The 27,427-nt window shown below is 37.6% G+C and overlaps 1 protein-coding gene across 1 annotated transcript; it reads right to left on the reverse strand.

The window, feature by feature from the left end:
- Window positions 1-1,920: 1,920 nt before the first annotated feature.
- chs1 (chitin synthase 1) lies at window positions 1,921-27,427 on the reverse strand (the record flags this gene model as incomplete). Its single annotated transcript, XM_083920072.1, has 34 exons — window positions 1,921-1,998; window positions 3,981-4,047; window positions 4,417-4,496; window positions 4,602-4,739; window positions 5,288-5,398; window positions 5,789-5,896; window positions 6,165-6,318; window positions 6,716-6,797; window positions 7,002-7,108; window positions 7,509-7,747; window positions 7,836-7,917; window positions 9,084-9,201; window positions 9,315-9,419; window positions 9,668-9,847; window positions 11,294-11,409; window positions 11,737-11,905; window positions 12,377-12,577; window positions 13,330-13,388; window positions 13,490-13,665; window positions 13,759-13,824; window positions 16,104-16,251; window positions 16,347-16,511; window positions 17,075-17,170; window positions 17,635-17,756; window positions 18,379-18,475; window positions 18,619-18,715; window positions 18,961-19,138; window positions 19,829-19,947; window positions 20,412-20,487; window positions 21,105-21,265; window positions 22,238-22,439; window positions 22,753-22,938; window positions 24,162-24,297; window positions 27,381-27,427. The coding sequence occupies 34 exons, from the start codon at window positions 27,425-27,427 to the stop codon at window positions 1,921-1,923; spliced, it is 4,266 nt and encodes a 1,421-aa protein (XP_083776198.1).

Raw genomic sequence — 27,427 nt, forward strand, 5'->3', positions numbered from 1 at the left:
TTTGGGGTTTTTCAGGTTAGATTTAAATGTTAGACATTTATGTGAATTCTTCTCAACAGGATTTATAAGGTTTGTTTCAGATCCTTCAACAAATGTAGGCAATTTAAACAATCACTGAAATACTGTTAAACACATTCAGACACATGCAGACTATTTAAAGAGAGTCAATTATTAATTGTTCCTACGTATCCAAGACTTACATTGTGCCATACACATTGTAGTGGAACTGTGTGTTTCTGTTCAAAGAAATTACTCTGCATAAAAGAGATAACTTTTGATAGTCCTGAGTGACAAACTAATATCTGACCAGGATTTTGATTCTCACATGCAGTAATCTCTGCTAATTAAGCGCTTAGACACATTGATCTGAACTAAATGAGACAGTCTGGTGCTGTAGGAGGGAGGAGACACACATAAACCTGCAGGTGTGCAGGGTCGGTTGACAGAGTTTAGGTTATCTTTCTCTCTGGAGCTGAAAATCCATTTCATCTCCTCAAAGGTTGAACAAAATCAAGGGTTTTCACTAATCCTACTTTCTGAAACAGGACCCAGGAGTCATGGTTAACCACTTCATCAAAATGAGAGAGTCGTTAGTGCATGAATGGATTACTACCTGTAACAATTTAGTGTTTTAAAGTTGAGACTGCCAGGAAAATGCTTCTGCTGTGTGCTTCCTAATCTGATTTTCTTTTTTCACCTTTTGACCATAACGTTGAAAAACACATTTCTACAAGTCTCAACAATTCGAGAAAAAGAAAGAATAAGTCAAATCTTTTCGTATCCAGTCAAAGAAAAGAATATCAGCTGCTGATTCTATTTATTTCTGACATGTAGTTATATCTTTCTTTTACAGTACAAAGAGATAATCCACATAATCACGTTCATTCAGTAGTTTTCCAGGGACGTTACTTAAATCTTTGCAAGAAAATCCTTTCCCTTTGTAAAGTGCATTGTAACAATTGATATACATAACACTTAAACCATCTTGACACAGTATTAAGAAGGAAACTCATTAGTATAAATTACACCAGAAACTATTCAGAGTATACGAGGTTTACTTATAAAATGTTAAAGTAGGCTATTTCATATAATATTTCATGTGCAAATATCACATTAAAAAATATTGACTGGCACAGTTTCTTGGCAGCAACACATTCAAGTATTTGATTTTTAACTGGAATTGACAAGGAGCTCAGATATAAACGTTTTTTTGGACAAATTAAAAACATCTACTTCCATCTACATTTACCTCACTGTTGTGATTCTGAGAAAAAATATGATGCAAGCACAAGAACCACAAAACAATAATCCCCAAATTACACATTTTTTTCTGTAAATTTTATGGTGTTTTTTATGTTCTACAATTTCTTTTAAATGTTTTGTTTCAATCTGCTTAAATCATTATACAATGAACACTATCTTTAGATACTCAATTCTGTTAAGGACATTCGATAGTCTGGACTGATGCATTCAACACTTCAAATACAATAAATACAAGCAAATACATTTAAATAAAACACACTATCTGAGATCCCATTGTGTAATACAAGAGCTTGCATCTTTATTATTCCTCATTTTAAACAAAGCTTATTGGATTTGTTATAATTGATTTCCCTTGTGTCACTCAAATCTCGCTTGGAGGTAAAACAGCTGCTGCAGGTAAGCTGAAGACAGGAGGATTTCCTGTGACATCAAAATCAAGACATGGCCTGTTTACAAAGACTTTGACAGTCTACCTTCTCACCTCTATATATTTTTTTATCATTAACATTAACTGTATTTAGTGCATTGGGAAAGATGGAAAAATAAGTGTGTGATTTGCAGCTCTTGGGTGGTGAGAGACCCGCCAGTTGGTTTCCACAGCGATGCCAGTGCAAGCTGGTTGCTGGGTTTCACTGGTTCACAGCTGGTTGTCATGGACTACAGATCATCACTGGTTATGACAAGTCCATTGGCGGAGGGGTTCTCCAGAGTCAAGGCATTATCATCCTCATCCTCCTAGGTGACAGAGGGCACACAGACAGAACAGCACGATGATGTATCTGGCTTCGAATGTTACTTTTGCCATGTTAGTTACATATAGTTTTTGTTCTAATCACCACAACTTTTGATTATTGAAATTTAATATACAAAATACTTTGTCAAAGTCTTTTGAAAAGCTGCTGTGTCTGCTGACGATTTGAGCTTGGGAAACATTATTATTACTACAGCCCTGTAATTTCTGCTGTTTAAATGTTACAGTTTTGTGTTGAAATGTAGATTATTGAAATTGAAGCTTTTCAAACAAAGACACTATAATTACTGCCTTGGCATGATTATACAGTAGTTCAAACTCACATCTCATATTTTCAGTATCACTCTGAATTATCAGATCTCCATTGGATATGCTCAGATTCACATTAAATCCATCTATCCAAATTTATTCTACGGAGTTTCTTAAAATGAGTGAAACAGCGCCTTCTGGATTGCAATGTGTGGTAAATGGAGTTATGTGTGGTGACAGATGGTATTGCACTGTTATAGTTAACCACCAAAAGAGGTGAAGTTGGCGTCCCTTGATTAGTAACTTCACACCAATGGAAAACTCAGTGAGCGGTCAAGATCCAGGACTCGGGTAAAAACTGTGAAGGGAAGCCTGCCTTTAGCCTTTTATCACGCCAATTAAAGTCTAGAAAGTAAACAAGGTTTTTTATAAATGTGATTAACTGGATAGTTAGCATGTTTTCCAGTAGCGCTAATGTTATCAGCCAATGTTAACGTTACGTGCTTTCACGGGACTAACTGTTAGCTAACGTCACTTAAGTTAGCTAACGTCACTTAAGTTAGCTAAGTTAACTGTAAAGTTAGCCATTTAAAATAAAAGTATTACTCAACATGGCTCCGAGACTGGACCTACGCTTGGGTAAACAATTTATTTTTATTTATTTATGCATTTATTTAATCCTGTTTTTATTCATATATTTATTTATTGAGACTTAAAGGTTGAATATGTAGAATCTTTATTAAAAGTTATATTAAAAAGAAAAAAATACACCCACAGGGTGTTTTGAGGGATATTTCCCATAAAATATGTATATATATATTTAGTCTGAATTAATATCTAAATTTGTTTTTGACAGGTTTGACAATGAGGTTCTGTCATGTTCTGTTTATATTGTACCAGCCAATAGCGTTGAGCGTTGTGGGTTGCCAGGGTTGTCTGTTGTTCGTTATTTGTCCCAGCAGCTGAGTGACCGGAGACGGGCAAAAACAAGAGTAAATATTGGACAAGCATTCATTCGATGGACTGAGATAAAGTTGGAGTTGGAGTTGGAGTTCAACGGCATTAAAACGCACAACAAAATGGCGGTAAGTTAAGATCCGCTAACGGCAACTGTCAGTCAAACTCCTCTGCAATACTTGCAACAGAAACAAACAAAGTCAAACAGAGTCTGGTCTCCTGTAGGCTACTGGACCGGATCTTACCAACATGGTCGCTCGAGTGCTTTTAATTATTTTTTGTTTTTGCGACTATGATCTTGAGACACTAGATGGCGGTATTCTGCTCATTCTCCATATTCAACCTTTACATCATGTTTAGTCCTCTATACTCTTGCTCTGTGGCTCCGTAACGTCCAACTATGGCTGTCTCAATGAACATAACTTTACTGATGTATATTCAATAGTTGTAAACTAATGTTACGGAAGTTTTTTAAGTTTGACATTTGAGTTGTCAAGCACTCCAGCGCTGGAGTAGGGTTTGGCAAAACCAGACTAGCTACTACTACTTGGCTATGTATGTTTTGTGATTGTAGCCATGCAGAAGTCTGGTAGTCGCTAACTGGATTGTAATTAACTTTAATAGCTGCTGTGCTAAGAAACACTGCATTCATATGAAGTCTAGCTGTCATTATTAAGCCTCTGCCAGTCTTGCACACGAGAAGACCAATTACAAAATGAATTCCCTGCAGTTTTCTATCCATGTGAGTGTTGTTGCTTACCTTGTCTCTTTGCTTGTAGTCTTTCTCTGTGCCGCGATAGGACACCACATGGATCAGTGTGTAGACTCTGCAAACATAGAGGTTCCAAGATGAAACACATGAATAAAATATGGGAGAATGAATATGAGGATATGGATGTACAACAGTTCCAAGAACAGCAGGCAATGTCATTATAATTTTCAACAATCAAATTTCCCTGCTCTTGGTGGGGGGATATATCCAGTACCAGTTTTAAAACGGACACAGAAGCAAACCTCCAGTATCGGAAAGTCAGGACATTTTCCTGCCTAGTCTTTAAAGTCAGTCATTGAGTTAGCTGTGAGGCAAATGCAAATCTGATATTGCAGCTGCAAAAAAAGTAAAAACTGAATGTGATGAGATCTCAGTGGATTTGTGTGGCACATAAAAAAGGTAAATTGTGTTTGTGTGGATGTACCTGTGATATAACATGGCCAGAAACTGGATAAGGAGAAGAACCGCAAAAGACAAAAGGAACATCAAACTGAGAGGCTCCACCTGTCAACACATGACATGTAATGATGTTAGCATGAGTTACACTCGAAATGATGCCACCGTCCATCACTATCCTTGCAGCATGTATCCAGCAGTGTCTGTCCCAACCTTGAGTACTTCGTCAGATAATGTTCCGTTGGGATAATATTTAGGGATCTTGATGCTGATGACATCACTTCCGATGGCTTGCAGGAAGAAGGTAGCTACCACCCACAGGACATTGATGATGAAATATAGGAAGACTGCCTGTGGGAAGGAAGGAGAATTTAATACTTACTACTCTTAAGTCTTCATACTCATTACAAATAACCGGTGGCTGCTGGTTTTCAGAAACAATATAGATAAATATATACGACAAACATTTTTATACTGTTTTGAAGGTAAACAGTGCCGTACTGGGGGAATACAGCCATTTTGATTAAAACCAAAACTGCTATTTTTAAATGATAATTCCCCAGCTATTTCAGACAACATTTTCTGAGAAGTTTAAATTATTGAGTTTGTTATTGTCAATTTAGACATAATTTTGCACTACAATATTTCGATATATGATTTCATCATGATATGATTACATAAGACCATACATTTTTTATACAAAGCAATTCTACATCATGGAAATCCACAAAGGTATAGCAATTTTTTGTTTGACTTGTCTTTGGCCTCCTCTCTTCTGTAGTAGTACATTATTCCTAGTCCAAATTATAAAGATGCACACATCACGTGAGACAGAATTCATGCCACAAACACAGAAAAGAGACACATTTGCAGTAACTGCAAAATCGCAGATAGCTAACCTTGTTGCGTAGTGACTTAAGTTCTTTGGTGACTTCCTCCAGATGTGCTTTAGTGTCGACAATAGGCTTCAGGTAGCGCTCAAGTAACTTGTTCCAGAAGTCCTGCTCACCCTAAATACCCATACAAATGCATACACACAAATAATTAATTTGAATTAAGGCAAAAATAGAGCTAAATGGGCCACTTTTATGAAATAAATGGATTAGCTTATAGCGTCATAGTCAATCATACTTTTTTTGTTTATTTTTTAGTTATTGATATACCTTCATTGACATTAAAGTAGAGCTGCAAAAAACCTTTACCTGGCTTTGTCACCTTTTAAAACAAAATACATACTGTGCATATGTGACGTGGCTGTCGTGGCATGCCCGCACATCCATTCTATCCAGTTAAAATGGCTCAACTCAGTTTTTTCTAGCTTGTCTATTTTTCTCTCTGCACGCGGCAAAGATGTATGATAATTGCTTCTCACAGAGCCAGGGGCAGAATCACCATCTTACCTCGTCAAGTTTAGGCACTTGCGGGGCGGTAAGTGTTTTCTTGATGGCTCTGGTTACTCTCTTCTCTAATTTTTTCTCCAATCCATTGGTTTTAAGGATTCGCCGAGCCTGGGAGAAAGTTAATTTGTCAGCAATGCAATTATTATTATCATCCTTCTTTTCTGTTTTGTTTTCATAAAATGAAGAGCCTCTGAAATAGAAGCATTCTAATGTGATAAAGTATAATTATGTATTTGATTTATAATGGAAATGTAAAAATGGAAATTGCTGAAAAGAGAAAAGTAAAAATATTATACAAATTATTTTAAGACTGATAGTACTATTTAAAAAAACAAATCAACTGTTTAAGTGCTATTAGTATTATTTATATTATTACATGCTCTTCCAGGGAATATTCTAACTCCTCCAGCTGGCTCTCTGACAGAACATCTTCAGGCCCCACTCCACTGAGCTCTCCATTCAGAGTGTCTGTTAACATTAAGACCAACTCCTCACACACATCATCCTCATTTTTGTTTCGGAGTGTGTATCTGAGGACAAAAAAGCAAAGAAAACAAGTTATTATACTATAGCAGTTGTATTATATAGTACAGCTGATACAACATTGTTTTGAGAAGACACAACAAATAAACAGTCACTTAATTAATAACAAAATGCAGTTTCTTAAGATTTATGCTTGTACACATGCAAATACAAGTGGATACAAGTTTTACATTCGTTCATGAGCTTTTCTAGAGCCCATGTTAAAACATAAGTAACAATATGCACAGACACATAGAAGTCGTTACAAATGTGTTGTTTTCAGTAATATGCACTGTTCACTTCCTGCAAATATTACCACAGTTTTTGTGGATATTGTGATAAAAGCCTGGTGATTAAGAACATACAAAACTGTTAATTTCTCTTTATGTAATGTTAATTATTTACCGTATTTGTTCTTGTAGATTTCTCTTCATGTTGGCATAAGTCAGTTTCTTCAAAAACTCTTCTTTCACCGGCTTTACCCAGTCTACACACACACACACACACACACACACACACACACACACACACACACACACACACACACACACACACACACACACACACACACACACACACACACACACTCAAATAACATAGCTCAGTTAGTATGCTATACATACTGTGTTCTAAATTCTAATTGCATTAATTACAATACGTTGTATTTAGGACAAATAAAAGTTCTTCTCACCTCTGACAGGAAGCTCCCCTGTTTCCTCTGGGTCAGCAATCATAAAGTCATCGTCAGCTTCGTCGGACTCACTCTGCGATATTCTTATTTTGTTGACACTATCATCACTGCACACAGACACGCATTTATGTGAATGTTGGGTAGTATGGATTTCTATCTCAAGTCAGCGGCATGAAGAGGTGAGTTTGTGTCCATGGTTGTGTTAAAGCCCCTGAACACCTACACATGTGTTATCAGTTATTCTGGCTAATTAGACCTCTGCTTGGGGTGAAAGTGGGCGGGGCTTTGATGAAGGTTTGATGGGGATTTATGAGGTCATAAAGGTCCTTCTACCACTAAGAATAATAAAGGTGAACTTTGTCCCGTCTTAACAGGTGAAACAAAGCTAACAAGAGACTCAGGAAGATGTTGATAAATCACAGTAGAGGTTTGTGATGGATTGACTAAAATATTGACCAAATAGATTATTGATAAACTGAAGCAAAGAAAGAAAAGACAAATAAATACCTGCTAGTGGAAGCAGCGTCATTGTCTTTTGCCACCTTCCCATTCGGTTTGTCAGTCGGAGGTTTCTTAGCTCCTTCCGCAGCCTCTTCTGTGGTTGTATCGACTTTGGCTTGAGGCTCCATCGTTGCAGTTGCTTGATGAGTTATTGAGTCCTGGTTGTTGATTGGAAGGGGAGGGGCTTGCTCTGCAGTCTGGCCCGTGATCTGTCGAATCATCAGATGCTCTGTTTCCTGTGTTACCTGTAAAGCATTAGGATAAAATTTGTTATTTTGTCCATCTGTTATTAATCAGCTAGGAGGCCTGTCAGTAGCTATCTAATAAAAGTACCTGTATCTTCATGTCCCAGCAGCAGAGTTTACAGTTTCTGTCACACATAATATTATGGTTCTTCTTCACTTCTGCTTCTCCCCTGACAGACAGACAGCATGTTGACAGTAAGAAAAAAAATACTCTCATTCAAATACAGACAGCTACAGTGAGTGACTATTGGGCACGCAGATAGGGATGAATGAAAAAATAATTCCCTGCTGCCTCCACTTAACTGTTGGATAAGCGAACAGTGTTTTCTCTAGGATTTTTTTTCAGCAGTTATAATGTGTGATAATCGCGTTCTGTATGAAAGTAGAGAAGAATAAAAGTTCAAAAAAATATATTGACGTGCAACTTAATCGCACGAAAAACATGCCCCTGGTGTGTAAAGGCTTTACTTGTCTGTCTTTCTACCTCTCTTTGGGTGCGTGTCGCCCAGATTCTAGAGCACTCTGTCGATGTGTCTTCACTGTCGTGTCAAATTAAAAGCTCTCACAGACGGCCGCCGCTGCAAGATGTACATAGCGACAACCCTGGCAAATCATCCCCCATGACTGAGTAAACAGAGGAAAATGGATGGATGTCTAAATAACTGTACTGTAGTGTACAGTATCAAATATCGTTTTATACCCCCAGCCCACCTTTCTTTCTGTTTTTAGTTGGTTTGCTATATATTTCAGTCATTGTTCTGCAGACGTGTGTGTGTAAATATCTACAGTTTACAGTTTTAGTGTGTCATTGGTATCAACACCTCACATTTTCCTATTTCCTCACATTTTCATATTCCTGTTTACTTCTGTATTAGCTTAAATATATTCCATACAAATAGAGGATCATTTCAACTTCACAATATTTAATTAATTGATTATAGCAACACAATCACTATTACTGCTGCTCATGCTGCTTGTAGGAAATACTACTTTGTTTATAACTGTTTTTACTGCTTTTGCTTCTCCTAATGCTACTTTTACATTTCCCCAATATAGCTACTACATCTAACACCATCAATGCTGAAATCAGAAGTCAGATAATCAGCTAATACATTGGTTAAGACAGTGGTGCCCAATTCCGATCCTGGAGTAGGACTGGACTTGGGCACCCCCGCTGTAGATGAATGGATGATTGGATTCATAAATTAGGGGGTTTGCTGCTTCTCATGGCTTAGTATCATTATAAATTAATAAATCAGAATATAAATCAATAATTAAAATAATAGTTTGCAGCTGAAAGTACTATTACTCCTTCTGATAAGGATCAGTGCATTACTTGCTGGATTCTCTTGTGCCCCAGGACACAATGTGCATGTTAACCAGTGAGTAGATGGTCAGTAGGAGGTATCCACTGGGAATACAGATGAAATACATCAGACCATAGATAATCATCCCTGCAGGAGAAAATAACATAACATAACTCAACATAAAGCTGTTAACCCCATGTAAAAATGTAAACATAATATAATATAGAAATGTGAAAATAATGTTTATAGTATAACCATACCCCACTCCTCTGGGTGTAGTACAGCTGTCACTGCATACATGATTGCCATAGAAACCAAAAATAAGCCAGTGGGGGTCAGGAAGGTGCCCTGAATCACCATGTCACCTAAAAGGAGAATGTGGAGTGTATACATGCATTTAGGGGTTTAAAATATTCATGAAATCATAATTCTAAAACCATGCACACACACACACACACACACACACACACACACACACACACACACGCGCGCGCGCACACACACACACACACACCCACACACACACACACACACACACACACACACACACACACACACACACACACACACACACAGACAGAGTAATACTAAGTCTGAAGGAGTTTTTACCCACCGATGATAGAGAAGAAGGATGCAGTCATGAGGAAGGCGTACAAAATACTCATAACGGCAGCGATGGTTATTTGGGTGTTAGACTTGGTTACAAAACAGATGATGATGTAGAACACAGGAGGAATGCTTGCGACGATGATGGAAAGTGTACCAGTCATTTTGAAGACAAATTGGAAAGCACCTTGCAGGAAAAGACATAGAGAGGGGAATAAATAAATAACTGATGCAGGTAGATGGACTTTGATGACGTTATTAGCAGAAGAAAATGGTAGCCTAGTAGTGGGAGTGCAGTCAAACGAAACTTGCAATTGATCCTTATTGTATCCTGATCCAGAAAATAATTTATTTTTGTGTGGTTTTGCTCACAGCCAATCCCCGCAGGTGTTCTTCGATTTAATGCGTCTTGAGATTGCCCCATTATCGCAGCAGCTGGATGCTACCATTCCCATGATGGGATATTGAATTAAGTAGGGAAAAAAAGTTTTGAAATGACGTTCTCCATATAACTTTAAGGGTACTGGTATTGGTACTGGTTTCCTAAACAATACCCAGCCCTAACCGTGTCCTAACAGCATCTGATGTGAGCGAGTTGCAATCGATTCCTGTTGCAAACGTTTGAAGTGCTTCAATGGACAAAGACAAAGAACAGCTGATCATGAATTGTGCTGTTGTAGCTAAACAGGTCAGATAAGGTACAGCCAGAAGAGGCTCAGGCTTCTTTTCCATGAATGAAGACAACATTTTTAGGTGCTAACTTATGATTTTGAAGTAACTTTGGTTGCCATTGATGTAATATGCTGTTGTTTACTTAACCTGTGACAGCAATGTTAAATGGACAAATCAAGTTAGTCAGTAAGTAGGCTGTCAGGTAACTTTAAGTGTGACGTGATAATTCTTTCCAACCTGTTGGAAACGGTTGGAAATGTTGTCTGTCATCTTTTTAGCACACCAGCTAACATCTGTGTATTACAACGTCGGCTAAGAATGAATCCGAATACCTTTGCTGAGTTAACTTAACTCCCACAGATCTGTATTGTTAACTGATTTTAATGTCCGTCATTGTCTTCAGTTAATAATTACGAGGGAAATAATAACGAGCACGGTATGAAACAAGACCCATGTTTCGAAGTCACAAACCAATGGCTGTCTGAATAATATTTGCGTATGAGGTTCACCTCACTCATATCTCATGTAATTCACTTCTGTTTCACTAGTACATTAGGTTTGATGTGGGGCAAAGCCACCACGCCCTCATGTAAATCTGGCCAGATATGTAACTGCAGCGAGCTGTTAGACAGCCGTTGGGAGCAGAAATAAAACTGCACCTCATGATAAGCCCAAGGAAAGACACCAGTACACCTAAAATATTATTATTCCTTACTAGTCGGTGGTTAAAGAAGTGCTCAAAGTTTTTTACTTACTTAACAATAAATATGGCTAATTTTGTATTACTCTCCTATTTTATTTGTTGATAATATTGTGCGTTAATAATCTGATAATAAAGAAGGCTAAGGGCAAACAGATGGAGATGAGAGAAGCAGGTATATTGTGGTATTAAATAAGAAAATGTTTGCAGTCATTAGACAACCCCCAGACAGAGGGGCTTGTAGACCAGACCTGGACCTACCTGCTATCATGAGTGTCACAGAGGCCGGACCAAGAATAGAGGAACTAACAGTGAACATCTGGTAGAATATGTAAAGCCTGGAGATGGAGGAGTTTCTCTTCACTGTCTCTGCACCGCTGCGATTTAAGTCACAACCACAGAAAAGTTCATATTAATGCAATGTACATGTTATGTGTTATTGTCATAGGAAATGTCTGATTGAGGATTTATAGCCTACTGATATTACTCTGAAACACCAGAAACAAAATGGAATCTATCAAAACATAGCACATTTGAATTCAAATGGGGTTTTTCTTCGGGTTAACTTTGCACTAGAAGTGCAAAAGGTGCTAGTTTTTGTCAAGTTGATAGGATAAGGCCAGTAGTTAGCCAGGTACTTTAAGGAGAAAAGTACCTGGCTATGGATGCAAACTGCACTATTATTAAAACTAAATAACACTGACCTATGCAGAAGGTCAAGTGTATTAGCCAGTGTAGATGGTCCCCATCGTCTCCTCTGGTTATAAAACTCTTTGAACTCTTGTGGTGAGTTGGTGTATGCATCTGATGCAGCGTTGTATTCGACACGCCACCCTTGTTGCAGTAACAAAGTACACAGCCAACGATCCTCTCCTAGAAACATACACATTAACACACAAGCCGTGAGAAATTGACGTGAACAGTCAAAGAAGACAGGTAAAGAGACACATGTGGTCATTTGACGAGTACAAAACAAAAAGCCTTTTTTTTTTTTAGTTGTCATAGTGACAACATATGTAAGTTTGGCGCAGCTCGCTGGGAAGAGAGCGGGCTAACACAGTTTGGGAGATGTTCTCCAGAGCAGCAGGGAGTAAGGAGGAGGGACAGTGAGACACAACGGCAGCGGGTCAGTGGACCATTAGACCCAGCCTGCCATGGTCAATGGATCATTAAGTTGTTGAAAGTTAGCCCCTTGCAATCGTAAAGGTTAGTACACATAAAAATGGCTGGCGCTCTAACAATTCTGTTATGTTGATTAAAATAGGAATGTCCTGTCTATCCATTTTAATTATATGGAGACACACCTAGGGAAGGTTATAATGGCTGGTGCACTTTCCAACTAACCTTGGTCATATTGCACATATTCTGAAGCTCTGGTTGCAGTTGTTGTGTATCTCTTCAATACATTGTCATCCATTAAGGCTGATCCTCTAAACAGACTGAAACATCCTGGACTGCACAGCACTGAGCCAAACACATGTTCTGCTGTCTTCTGTAGCCAGTGGCCTACTGCATACTCAAACTTCTGGTACCACACCATGGGACCTGGGATGGCAGGGTGATGAGCAGAGAGATTAAAAGAAACAGAGCGATAGAGAAAAATTAGAAAAGGGAAGACATAGGATGAGAGACAAACCAGACAGACCTCAGTGGGAAAACTCACAAATGCTCATCTCTTAAATCTCTTTACACTTAGGGGCTATCACATAAGTACTGGACCAGTCTATCACACTCAGACAGACAGACATTTAACCATCCCTACTCCTACTTTTTGATGAATCCGCTTCATAAAACCGTTTGACTTATTTTTGGACTCTGAGGAAACTACATCCAGAAAGCACCAGTAATGTTAACTGAACCAGGAACTTTATATCTGTGATTATTGCTACAAAAATAAGCATTACCAATACATAACTATATCATGCAATGACGTTCCCACCTGAGCAACCAACTCATGAAGTCATGAATAATATTTGCAAGGTACAATGGTTCAATAATTCATCCCATCACTTGATATGATACTTACCATTTAAGCACATGAATTTGGGTTGCTTTACCGCTGCAACTTGATTCCAAATTCCAGCTATTAGATACTTTGCTATGCCCTATTTTGTTAATGGATCCAGTCAAAGCTCCTACAAACCCCAGCTCATGCCGTCATGCTTACTCTGTACTGGCTCTACGTGCCAGCTGCACAAGGCAACCGACTTAAAGTCTCATCTTGAACCTTCTTCGATCAAACTACTATACTTACAGTATCCTGCTACACAGTAGAGGCCAAAACAATGTCTACTTACCCATACCAGTAGGGTGGATTCTACCACACGCTGCACCTACGTTATTATACATCCTCAACCTGTCAATGAAAATGTGTTTTTTTAATTACTCTTTGTAAAGTGTAAGGTTTCTATATTCAATAATACTTGAAAAACATTTGTTGAGTGGTCTGTCACTGGCCTGTCTACAAGCAGGATCACAGCTTTAGGTTGGAAGTCTGTATCTCCGTCCAGAGCCAGAATGTAAGTGTTGTCATCTGAGATGTTTTTTCTCTTGTAGTCATTGTCATGCTGAGGCAACAGAAAAACCTCTCCGTACATAGAGATCATACTGTCTCTGCGTGGGTTATCCTGGTGCTGGACAAAAGGGAATAGATATTGAAATATTTTGTACACACACACTCAAAATACTAATATGGACACTAAAGGCAAAAGGCAGAAACGTCTTACTGTGATCTTCTGAGGGTTTTTGACGATGTAGCCCTTCCAGCCAAGTAGATAGTACAGATACATAATCTGAAAGTCATATATAGTAATGTGAAAATCCAAGACCGGCTCTTGAGACATGGGTGCTATTTAAATAGATGTCCCACAGAAACTTAAACAGAGGTGACCTGACAATTATTAATTTGATCCATCTGAGAGACATGAGAATTTTTTTTTTAAGGAACCATATTATTAAAAAAAAGACATAAATCCGCAATATTATAAAGCATATCTCAAATTATACCTAAACCTATTCCTATAGGTAGTACAATGATATGGCTGAATTCTTCCAGTATTAGTACATTTTTTTGAAGAAAAAGCCTAAGCTCCTTAACAATATGAGTGTATGTAGGACAGTAGAGTTCTTCATTTTGCAATTCTAATTACAGCTGAAAATAATACATTCATTGATTAGTAGATTGACAGATAATTTATTAGAGACTATTCAGATTTTTGAAGAAAATTTGTTTCAGCATCTGAAATGTGAGAGTTTGCTGTTTTTCTCTTTCATATATGTCAGTAAATCAAAAATATCTGGTTCTTGGACAAAACAAGCAATTTCAAGACAGTACCTTGGACTCTTGGAAATGTGATATTTCATAGACTAAGAAATTGATTGAGAAAAGAATAAGTAGACTAGGCATGGGACTGAATGAACATTTTATGTCATGGTTATCCCGGCCAAAATAATTGATTCGCAATAATCATCAACATCAATAATCATCAAAATATACTCTTAAAATGGAACTAAAATATATCGGAATCACTTAACCTTACATTTAGTTAAGGACAGATTTTATTGAATCATATATAGGTGATATCATAAGTTATACAATACAAGGAAGTACTGCCTGACTCTTAAGGCTGGTAAAAACGGTGCTCTTTGGTGTGGCAGGTTAAAGTACAAGCAACAAAAACTTCCAGGAAGTTTTGCTGAACGTGAAGTAACAAAAACAATCATGGAAAAAAAAACTAAGGGACCCTGTTAGAAGTTTATATTTCAGGAATGTAGGCAAGAAATAGACCATAGCACATAACACATAGCGGACATCTGAGACATGTTGGTCTATTTGTTGTCCTTTTTGCTTCACATTCAGCAAGAAATTCTGGAAATTTGTGTGGTTGCATCTGAGCCGCTCTGCCGGTTACGCGGTAGAGTCAAAATCCATAGCGTAGTGCTAATTCCTACCATCCTATCGTATATACCGTTTATACTAAGGATGTAATTCGTTCCAAGATCGAGGGATCGCATCAATTCCTCGAGGGCCAATCGAGCACTCGTTTTTCCAAATCGATCTTTAGCATGCAATGCATCTTCCTGCGGGGATAATAATGCAAATCAATACAGCCCACCCAACACCTAATGCTTATTTTCAATCAAAACAGTCACAGTTACCATTTAAGGATTTATTTTTTTTACAACCACAACATTGTTTCTTAAAAAAAGTAATTAAATTAGCAATCCGATTATGTTAATGATCAGTGCCACTGTGGAGAACACGTGCTCTGCTGGCACAGATGTGGCAGTTATTAGCAGGTGCTGCTTTGCCAACACGCTCAGTTTTTTGTACCAGTGCCTATCGGACTCCAGTGTTTTTTTTTCTGAGAACGGATGTACTGTCGGGCTCGCTAAAACAAGCTTCTAGCTCGTTGACATCAATATTTTAAACTGGTCCTCCTCAAAGAGGGTGTCCAGTGCCTTTGTGCTTGCAACACTGCTTTCCCCCTCCATATCGTCTGAGCCTTGCACAGTAACCCCATCATGCAGGTCACATAATTTCTCTCGGATGGTGAAAAATCAAAGATGTTTATGTTTCGGGTCTAGCGCAGAAGCAAGAGGTGCTGTGTGCACAAAAAAACCTCAAGTGTTTATCAAGTTATTTTAAAATGAGGACCACTCAAGGAATTGATCACTCACGCCAATCCCTAGTTTATACCATACACCCCTAGCAACAACCCCACATGTACACTACTTTTAATAGGCTACATAAAAGAAGAAGATAGATTTTCTGTAAAATAGATTCTGCTTGATTTGAACTGCTACTAAATTAGATGTCCCAGCCTTACAGCAGACTAATCCGTAATAAAAAGAATCAGAGGAATCTTTTCAATAAGTCACTGATTTTGTGAATGTGGATTTATTTATTCATGTGTGTTTTTTGATTACCAAGTACATGAAAAAGTCTTAATTTTTTTGCTGTTTCTCAGAGATTACCGATACTGGAAAATAAGTCTTTTACTGTTACCATCAAATAGCATCTTGTACCATGACATATTTTAGGACAAAAACAAATACTACTACACCATACCTGGGACCATCTTTTCTTGTTCCTGATGAGATTTTTGTCTTTTAGGTGAACATAAAGCATGTTGCCTTCTGGCATAACAAACATCAGCCTGCCGCCATAGGGAGTATCAATGATCGACACATCATCTGGTTCTTTGTTGGTAAATACCCTGAATGGATGAATCGACAGATGGTTGGTTAGATACAGTTATGTATGTATGTACAGTATATATGTGTGTATGTATGTATGGATGGATAATCTCACCTATAAACCTCTATGACAACATGGATCAAGTCAGTAACGTAAGAGTTAACCAGCCTCTTTTCTGTGCCCTTTTCAGTCATGAAGGCATCATCTACATAAACGTGACACTCAAAGTTAAAACAGTCCTTATGTTCCTCTTTTGGATCACCTCGATAGCGGTCCAACCTGAAACAACAACAAACAACTGAAAATACTGCAAAAGACTGTTCCTTTAAATATTTTCTTCTTTCGTACAAACCGTCAAAGCATGAAAGGAAATACAGCACAAATGTTATTATAAGGCTTTAAAATCTTAATCATGAATTAGCCTAAAACCATCCACACAAAAGCAACTGGACTTGGTTATTTGTCTACTTTCCTAGACAAATAACCAAGTCCAGTCGCTTTTGACTTAAATCTCTTTGGGGATAGCGATGACCTGGACAAATGAGAATATTCACAGACTTATCCACTTCATTTGCATATGAAGATGTTTAAAAAGCAACATAACACCAGGCTGAAAAGACGTGTTTCACTGCCTCTCTGATTAATAATGTCACGTCTTGAACCTCTGATCAGAAGTGATCTCTAAACCTGTTTTCATACACAACAATGACATCATGGTGTACTGACAGTCTAGAGTAGACTGCTGTCCAATTACTCCTTAAAGGGATGTTTAAAGGAATTAAATCAGTGTTGTATATTTGATTCTGGTCCACCTAGGTGTCTGCATTGACAGTGTCTCTAACCTGAACATGGAGGTGAGAATTTTCAGCATTTCGTCATAGGTCTCATGCCACATGGTGGCACAAAGATAGATCACACAGTTCTGTATGTCATCATAGCTTTAGAGAGGGAAAGGAAAGGGAGAGGTTGTCAGCAGAAGCTTTAAACATTTCATGTTGTCACCATGCATGTCTTTCAACAGTCTAGGAAGAAGGCTTTGATCTGTTATGGTGGCTGGATACTGTTACAGACCCATGGTAGCAAATATTTTATACAATAATCACAAGTGCAGATACAACTAATTTTGTAATGCCATTTAAAAAAAATCCTAAATAGTCATCATTTTTTTTATCACAACAATTATTGTGTGCATCCTCACACATCTCCCATCTCTCACATATTTTAAGTGAATTATGCCTTGCATCTGCATCCCCCATACAAGATATGTCTGTGTTCTAATGAATCTGCACACAATTATCACCCCTAGTATTTTTTTCCATGTACCTGCTTAACATATGACTAAATAAAAAAAGAAAATAAATGAAAAATAATCAAGCAAACTTTCGACCCTGACCCTTCTCACCTCTCTTGGTTTCGGGCTCGTGGCACCTTCATCTTGGTGTTGAGTAGCAAAGACAGGTCAATGAAAGCAGATTCATAGAGTCGACGAACAAAGAGCTGAGAGGTTCTCTCGATACGCTGGACCTAAGAAATGGTGAACCATAGACGCACTTAGGTGGCTTGTTGTGTTTCCTGCCTAATTTTAATATAAGAGGTCCCTGTGTTGATGATATTACTAGTAAAATGAGTTGTGTTGTTATTATAAGTTTGACTTTCTTTATCAGTAGGCTGTCGTTTTAGGTTGAATAAATGCTTCAAACTCAGAGCCCTTTTTTTAAGGGGCCTGTTTATCCAAATTACAAAAAAAATAAATTCTCACAGATTTACTGCTGGCTAACCATGCTTACAGTTTTTGTTTCATTTGGCCAGGTTTTCGAATTGGAAAATTACATTTAAACGCTTCAACAGCAACATCTTTTTCCAGACATAGCGGAACTTTGGTAAAATAGTAGTTCCAATAAAAACTGTTGTTTGGCATCAGTTAATCAGCATTAACCATAGACAGACATTTTGAAGAGTGATGTTGCTGATGACCTTTTAAAATGTACTTTTCAGTGCCGGAGGCAACCCAAACGAAATTATTTTCACCTCGATTGTATTGGGGTGACATCTCAGAGAGACAGAGCTTAATGTATATAGTGTGTGTGTGTCTGTGTGTGTGTGTCTGTGTCTGTGTGTTTGTGTGTGTGTGTGTTTATATCGATACCTTAATCTTCCATACGTAGTAGGTACACGTTACGAAGCCTGACCACATACACACTCCCTCCAGTGCCAACATTGAAAAAGGCCATTGCAAGTAGTAGCTGTCAATCAAATAGTCCATAAAGATTTGAGAAAGATATACATAAATCGAATGTGTATATAGATAAAAAATTTACATGTTATATGTCAAGCATACACAGTTTAAACCTGATTAAAACAGGGAAAAAAACAAACAAACATGTACCTGTTGAGTGAAGTTCGACAAATGCTCCTTGTGATTTCCAGTAAAACCACAGGGGTTGTGTTTTTATTGCTCAAGAAGGCCAAGCCTTCACAAAGCTCTGCAAAGGAAACATAGCTAAATGTTTTAGGATATTGGTAAGTCAAATTATTATTTTTTACTTTTATTACACAGTTCCCCAGAATAAATTTGAGACATGAGTAACTTGTAGCCAAAGATTTCTCACAATTCACAACATGACTAAGCAGGTACAAACATGTTTCAGCATTCTGATTATGACTAAATTAACTAAAGTAAACTAACAAAAGTACATTTAAGCAGAGCATACATTCTTAGTCAACTCACCTGTGATGCTCCCATGCTGTGCTCCATCCAATTTTTGTGCCTGGGTTATGAAAAGTATCAGTCCCAACACTAACACTGCAGGTCCCGTGCAGCATAATGGCAGCGCAAAACTCATCCTGACTGAATGAATCTTACAGGCCACTACACCAAACCAGTGGCAGGCAGCTGAGCAGAAGGCCTGAGATAGAAGACAAGGGGAATTAGTGTCAGGGCACAAAATTATTATTTTTTTTCAATTTAGCCAGTTACGTTAGACTACACTTAAACGAGTGCCAGTAAGATCTTGAGTTTAACATGTTATATTAAGATTATTAAGAAATAGTGCAGTACCCATTCAGGGCCTGCCTGCTGAGATTGGGCCAATTGCTTGACTCTTGATAATGCTGGTGGGCTGTTCAGAGCACGTGGCTGTTTTGAATGCATACCCGTTCAACGTGGGCCGACTGCTTGCCCCCTGGAAGTGCTGTTTGCAGTGTTCTCAAGAATTGCTCATTTGATCAACTTTAAACTCGACAACATGCTCCCTTGGGTCCTCAGCAATACACCTGCCAAGTGTGAGTCTATTGGGTGAACGGTTCTTGAGAAAAATTTCTTCCTTTTAAACTTATTTTGAACCTCTCTAAATAATGTTTAGTGAATGTGCTGAAACACACTTTTTTTTGTAGTGCCCCTTTTCTTAAAATATACTTGTGCATACTATTAAGCAGACATAGAAGTGTGCAATTTGACCATTTAGAACCTAAAGATTGGATGCAAATAATTAATGAATTTCCCCCAAGTGGAGTAGAGAAAGAGATCCATGACACCTACACCATCCATACGTACCTACTACCCACATATGTCTGTTCTTTGGTTTCCTTCTACCTACCTGTAAAAAAAACAGCACCAATCCTATTTGCAGTAATTCCCAGTCATCATCCTGAAGATTGAAGTCCGACCAGATGATGGATTTCTCAATAAGCACATGGTAGAACAGGTATACCCCTCCTACAACAGAAAACATAGTATTATTTATCTAATAAAGGTAAATGTCAACAAGTACCTTATAAAAACATAAATATCAAAAGTATGTATAATATACTATAAGAGCACAATGTGTTGGAATAGGTTTGCATGAAATCAAGTGTACTGATTGATGAGATTCAAGTAAATATTTAGGCTGTTGTATAGAGAACAATAAAAGTGTGGTGTGCAGAATAGAAAGCATAGCTTTACAAAAATGAAAACAACCGAAGACCTCATCACTAGAGGGGAAGATCATCTGCAATCCATCTGCACCTCTAACATCACATGTTTGTTCTCAAGTGTAAATGTTGGAAATGAGATGATAAGAAAGCTTGGCAAAACACAGTGAGGTCGTTGTTGATAATACATTCCAAGAGCCTGTGTTTTTATCAGCATGTCTTTTTGATTGTTTCGTGTTTTTACAGACATTGATGCCAGATCATTACCTATCACTATTATCCTCAGAATACTGCTGATGACAAACACAAAGTCCCTGAAACCGTCCAATTCTGACAATTTTCCCTGCAAGGAGAAAAGAAAAATGGGTCTCAAGGATCATGTCACATCAATATATTTATATACTAAAACTGAAACATGGGAAAACACCTGGTACAACTGACCATGTTAGCATTACAATTACATAAATGACAAAGCTGCACAAATGAAAATAACCTTTTATATTTTAAGTAATACTCTTGATCTGTGGTAACATTTCCTAGAAAAGTCACAAGCAGTGCACAGTTAGTGACACATTCTTCATCACCCACCAGTAATTAATCCGCCAGAACGGTGGGCGGAGTTTACACAACGGACTGGCTCTTTAACTCACTTGTGTCGCAAGTGGCAGACTGTTTTTTCCAATCTCTGCTAGCGTTGCGAGTAAATGGTTATTTTAGCCAAACAAACGAAGAAAAGAGTGATGACTACATACGATGAAACTTCTAAAACAAGTGAATGTGAAAATGAAATCCAAAAACACATAAGAGTGCTAATCGCCATAAGCTCTGCCAAAGAGATCCAAACGGAGATCTGGTAGACTCCAGTTTGGTGGCTGTTAAAAAAACAAATTAAGTCTCTACTTTGGAGGTTGGTGCAGTGTAGACAGAACAATAGAAATACATTATAGAAAAGCAGATTACCTGCATGCTATTAGTAGCTTGCAGTGGATTTTCCCACCAGCAGAAAGAGATGAGGAGTGAAGAGAAAATTCCAATTCCAACGTAGATAAAGCAGTCATTACTTTGTCGATCCACATATGATGTTACCCGAACATAGTAGTCAACCCCCAGAAGGCAGTAACCTGTTAGTTGGTTAGATAGTTAAGCAGTTATACACTTAGTTAGTAGCTCTGTTTCCTCTGTCTATTCATAAACAACAACTATTTATAGGACAACAACTGCATGTAAGCGAGGCTGGATAAAGAAAATCTCAAGGAGGGAGAAAGAATCAGTGGGCTTTCAGCCGCATCTCAGTATTTTTTACTTTTTATGCAGGAAAACCATGTTAAACATCATTTTAATTACTGCATATTAGCTTTTACATATTTAAAACATATCAGGAGTGGGACTTTAACAGTTAACCCAAACAATGATGTTTCCCAAGTCATAACCTATAAGATTTGACATACCTTGTTTCTAGCGGCTTTTTTGGTGGAAATATGTATTAACGGGTGAGCCTGTTCTTTCAGAGCCCTCCATCTTGTCACATTCGGGGTCGCTATGTGTGTTGACATTTATTTTTTTTGCTCTTTTGTAAATTTAATTGAAACACATTAACCTCTATACTTTTGGTCCCTGTATGTTACCCCCTTAAATCCATACACACATGCCCTTACTACGAGCCTCAGAAGTTGGAAGTTCCTGATTCCTGAAGTGAACTGTTAGAGACGAGCTTGGCCGGCAAACCAACCATTGTCAGCAGCGTCACTAACATGGCAGAGTATTTACTTATTTAGAAGGAATGTCGCCACGGATATTATAATACTCAGCAAAAAGGCAAGTACAAGCGCTTTCATGAGTGGGTCATATGATCAATCACCAATGTTTTTACTCACTCTTTGATAGACATTTAACTACATGAAAATCTCACAGATTATATCTTTAACCAAAGTGTTGTAGAACATGGAAATACATGTCCACAGCGCTATTAAAGAAATGACCTCTTAGCTGGCAGAGTTTCAAAGGTTCATTTTCATAGGTGTTTTGTGAAGCAGTACTAGTGATTCTAGTATTCTGTTTAAAGAAAACAAGACACAGTAAATATAAAGAGTTACCAGCAACTGTGAGAATGAGGGAGCAGATTGGGAACAGGATTTTCCATCTTTCTTTCTGTAGTCTGTATACTATCTGGAGAATGGCAGAAACAATACAGACTCCTCCGCTGATGAAAAGATTGGTCAACACATCAAATTGAGGCATAACGACGAGAACCAGGATCGAAGTACCAAGAGACACCAGACACTCTATGGCACAAATCTGTAAAAGATGCAAAGACACAAATAATTAGAGGTGTAAATCATACATTTGATCACAATTCAATATTATATTGATTCTTTGGACAGGTTAGTATGATATATCACAAAGTCTGCCACCATACAATTTTGATCCAGTTTAAGGGTATGCCAATTTAACAATCAGTTACATCTATATCAACTCACGAAAAGCTACTAAAATATGATATGTAAATGTAATTACAGAGGTCTTCCAGACATTTAAATGCAACACAAACAATTTTAATTGATTAGTAAATATAAAGTGGAAAGCATAAAAACATAAAGAAAAAACATACAAATGACATGGTCTTCATGTTGGGATGCACAAAGCTCTTGAAGGCACACCTCCACAGTGATTTTATAAACACCAGGAAGTTGGGGCAGACCAGGCAGAAAACCAACATCAGCATGTAGAACTGTTTTTCCTTTGGGCTACGCATGGAGGTTGGACTGGACATTGTTGACAACACCAAGAGAGAGCCCTGAGTGAACAAACCAAAAGTATGTTAAAGAAAACCAAAGTTTGAATAAATAAGACTGAAGACCAGAAGTATTATTACAATTTGCTATGTCTGATACTACTTACAAAAATGTCTTTCTCTTTCTTTAGATTGAGATTTTAGAGAGACAATAATCGCAGATCTCTGCAAATGAATGCCATGATATTTAGGGAATGCATTGTTTATTTTTTGAGCATGAGTCATCTTCAAGATAGACAGAAAGATGAGGACAACGGAGGAAGATGAGAAACTGAAAGGGAATAGAGGCAGAAACAGAGGCAGACAATGCAAAGAATACAAATAGTGCAGAGTTAAAGATTGACAGACAGAAATTGAGGAAGACAGAGATACACAAAGAGAAAGAGAGATACAGAGAGAAAGAAAACGACAATATGTCAGAATTGAGTGCAAGTAATCTAAGCCCTGCCCTACCATAAATAGCACCAATGTTGTTCATGTTACTTTGTGGAAAGGCAGGCAGGCACAGACTTAAGGCACACAAGTTTATGTCAACTATTTCAGTTCAGACAAAAAATGTAAGACAATCACTGTATCAAAATCTAATTTTGAATTTAAATCCAAAGTACTAATCGAAACATCAAGTATTTTTTGTGTTGTGACTGATTAATATATTATTATGCGTGACATTTATTAATATTTCTAGTCCCTAAGAGTTGTAGGCTACATGAAGTGATACAGTGATACAAGAAATATATTATTTAGATCAACAACACATATCAACATTTAAAGGAGCTTTCCGTTCCCCCATACATGAAATACTGACATTTATTCACAGACATACATTCACTAACATGCACATAGCTGATCGACTATCAAAACAAAGCGAGGAACTCAGATTACAGCACACTCAAGGGAGAGTGACTTCATTTTCTATTCAGGATGACATCACTCCACTATATTTTTACATAGCAAATAATTGTTGGCTGCTATATGAATGCTCTGAATGTTGAGAACAGCCCCTTTTAAGTCTTTTGTTCATCAGCAATAAAAAAAGGTTTAAAATGGCTAATATGCCGGTACAGGTATTTGGATAAGATCTTGTAATGCATAAGCAGCATTTTTGAATCCAATAGCCCTAAGAAAACATTGTTCAAATCTTCCCCTCTGACACAACTGTTACTGTTCTCTAATTTTTCTGTTTTTCCACAAAGTTTTTTGACAGACAGACAGACAGTCAATCCTACCTTAGCAATAATGGCACTGGTCAAGACAGCTAACCCCACAATAACAGCCACCAGGTACTGGGCCAGCTGGAAACATCTTCTCTTACTTTCCTTCTCAGCCCCTATTGGGTTCAGCTGGAATGGATCCCATGTATCCCTGAGACAAACATATTAACACACATGCATTGATGACTTCAGCACTCATCACAGTTATCCTATGTATTGAGTCCAGAGTTGATCCCAACTCACTTTACGAACATGACAGAACGCCAGTGAGAACCATTAAATTATGGACTGTGGTTGGACTTAGAAACATGCGTTTATTACAGGATTTGCTGTGTATCTACGTGAACTTTAGAGAAAACATTTTGCTATGTAGTTTACTAAATGTGCTAGATTAATGCCCTAAAGTAGAGGTCAGGGTGTCTAAAGGAAAGTGACTGTAAAGATGTGGGAATGAAGAAGGGTTTGACATATAGGAAAAGTCATAAACAAGAGGGTATATTATACCAAACAAGGATATTATTGTACAGTAATGATGATTCAAAAGATTGGTTCTTGCACGTCATGATCAGGGTGTGGATTTTAATGCTTCTGACGTCTTCAGAAGGTATATAGATAACTATGATTACTTTTATTATTAGTCAATAAAAATAACAGAGCAATACATACCCTCAGAGAGGTCAGGGTACAGAATACTTTGGTACATTTGAGTTTTTACAGCCTGTTGGCTGATTAATATCAACTACAGAATAATTATCAAGGCGTGGTATGGCTTTGTTGCATTGCTAACACTTTGATTTTTTTACTTTACCATAGCAACTATCAAAACAAGTCCAGGTGAACCTTTTCTGCAGTATATCCTCAGCCACGCTGGCAGAAGGTGTGTTTGGCTGATTAGAGTGCATGTGTGTATTCGCACAATGACACTCCTAAATAAGGCCTATCAAAAAGCAGTCATTACAGTAATAGCCATGAGAAGCTGCTGAGCAAAGATGCTTTTTAAAAGAACATAAGTGTTCTGATAAAAGCAGAATGAATGGTATGATAAAGTTGGAGTCAACGCCATACCATACTGTATGTTTATTATGATATAATATATGAGTATTTTATTCTACTCCAGGCCAATTATTCTACTCCAGGCCAATTTAACCTCTGGTGATCTTACAAAACACTAATACTGTATGCACAACACTCAACACAGTTGCATAAAACTTAATGTAGGCTACTGAGAAAAACATGATTTGTGTTAAAAATGTAAGTTGTTTTCCCATAAAACACTCCCCTAATCATATAGAGGATAGCAGAACATAAATTAAGTGTGTTTAAAAACAAAATCTAAACCCAGAAACAACCCAACGGTTTTGACCTCAGAGATACCAACATGCAGAATGTGATTAAAACTGTAGTGCGTATTTAACATTTTAAATGGAGCAGCACAACCCAAGAGCAGTCAGTATCTCAGCCAGAGCAATAAAGAGAAGCACAACAGTGCACAGGGGAAATTAACTGTTTCCTCAAACTGTAAATTATAATAAATGGAAACCTGCTAATACAATACTTTAATAAATATTACTGGGCACACAAATGTATCATAATATCCATAACCAATACCTTATCTCGCAGTTAAGTTAACAGTTAACCTCCTAACAATGATGAATTTGTGCCTACAGACAGGAAGTGGAAAAGCTGCATAGTTCAAAGCTGAATGGTATGTTAATTCTAAATTTCTCTCACTAATATTGTACAACCATTCACACACCAACTTTAAAACTTGATGGCATGGAACATTTTGCTTCCGTTGCTTTGTGAGTTAAAGGATAACTTGCGCTGTCCTCGAATAAATGAGGAAATAAATTACTGTAATTTTTCTCTTTCACTTCCGTTAAGTCGTTGTGGTTAAGCAAATATTGAAGACAAATTGTAAATTGTAGCCCCTATCTTTTTACAACTATTGTACACAAATGATAGCAGCACAAAAAAGCTATTTCCTTGTTGGATCATCTGAACCACAGGTAAATTCTGACTTAAAACTAGTGATGTAAGCAAATCTGAAATAGCCGTATACATAACAATTGGATAATGCCCCAACAACATCTAAATTGGTAGGAATTTGTGCAGTGACATTAGTAATCCGATAGATTTAACTTTATGTCACATTAAGCGTTTATCATCCTAAATAACTTTTTATCAATTTCCAATATTTGTAGGGTTATTGCCCTACAGATACAGCTTTTCTGATGTGGTATTTTCACCTCTTCATCTAATAGTAAGAGCTGCAACTAGACTGGACTGGAATAGACTGTATGAAAGAGATGGACGTAGCTATCTTGTAATGGACCATTGGTTTGGTTTTGACTACCTTTTTGAAGCTTCTAGTTTGGCATTTTGGCTGCCATCTTGTTTTTTTGAAACCGGAAGTGATTATATTTGGATGAGAGGACGGAGCTTAGCGCAAAGCCAGTGATTTCAATTGCACCGTATTAAGCTAAACTAAGATGGAAGCTGCTGATTTTCAACCGGCGGATGCAAATCATCCAGCAGACTATTATTAGAAGGCCAGCGGTGATCTCTGGATTCCTGCGCTGCTCATTAGCACTAGCTAAAGTTAGCTTTGTTAACAAGGTGCAACCGAATGTAGAACAGAACATTTTTAGGTGACCAAAATGTTACAGTTAATTTGGATGAAGTGAGAAAACGCTTGAGAGGGTCAAAGTCCTGCGACGACAACCAAAAAAGGTTCACTGCTATTTTAATGTACACTGTGCCGTGGATATGCATTAATAAGCCTCTATCCTGTCGCTAGAACGGCAACAATGTCAATCCCATTGGCTTCTATTTTCAAACCCTGAAGCTATGTCCCTCTCTTTTTTACAGTACATGGCAACAATACAAAACTTTTCCAGTAATTTCAAAGTAATTTATACAATGTCTCTCTTTACACTTTCTGTGTAGGCTCTGCTTAGTTCCAGTATTAATCTGAATACAAACAGAAAAGTTATTGTGACATAAACAGATACAGATTTGCATTACACCCCGTCACAGCAAGACAATTTTTTTCAATCATTAAATTGTAGTAGCTGGGCTCAGTTGGCTGCCTTCCACATAAATGTGATATGTATTTAAATTAATTCTGTCACATATGAGCTGTCTTTCAAGCATCTGTCACCACCTTAAATACAGCAGAAATTAAACGTGATGACCTTCAAAAAGCAGCATATATTCAGAGTTAGTCTTTACCTGTGTCTTCCCTCTCTTTTTTTGCCTCTTTGTTTTAGTTCCTCCAT

This window comes from Echiichthys vipera (genome assembly GCF_963691815.1).
Source record: "Echiichthys vipera genome assembly, chromosome: 1".
Lineage (NCBI taxonomy): Eukaryota > Metazoa > Chordata > Actinopteri > Perciformes > Trachinidae > Echiichthys > Echiichthys vipera.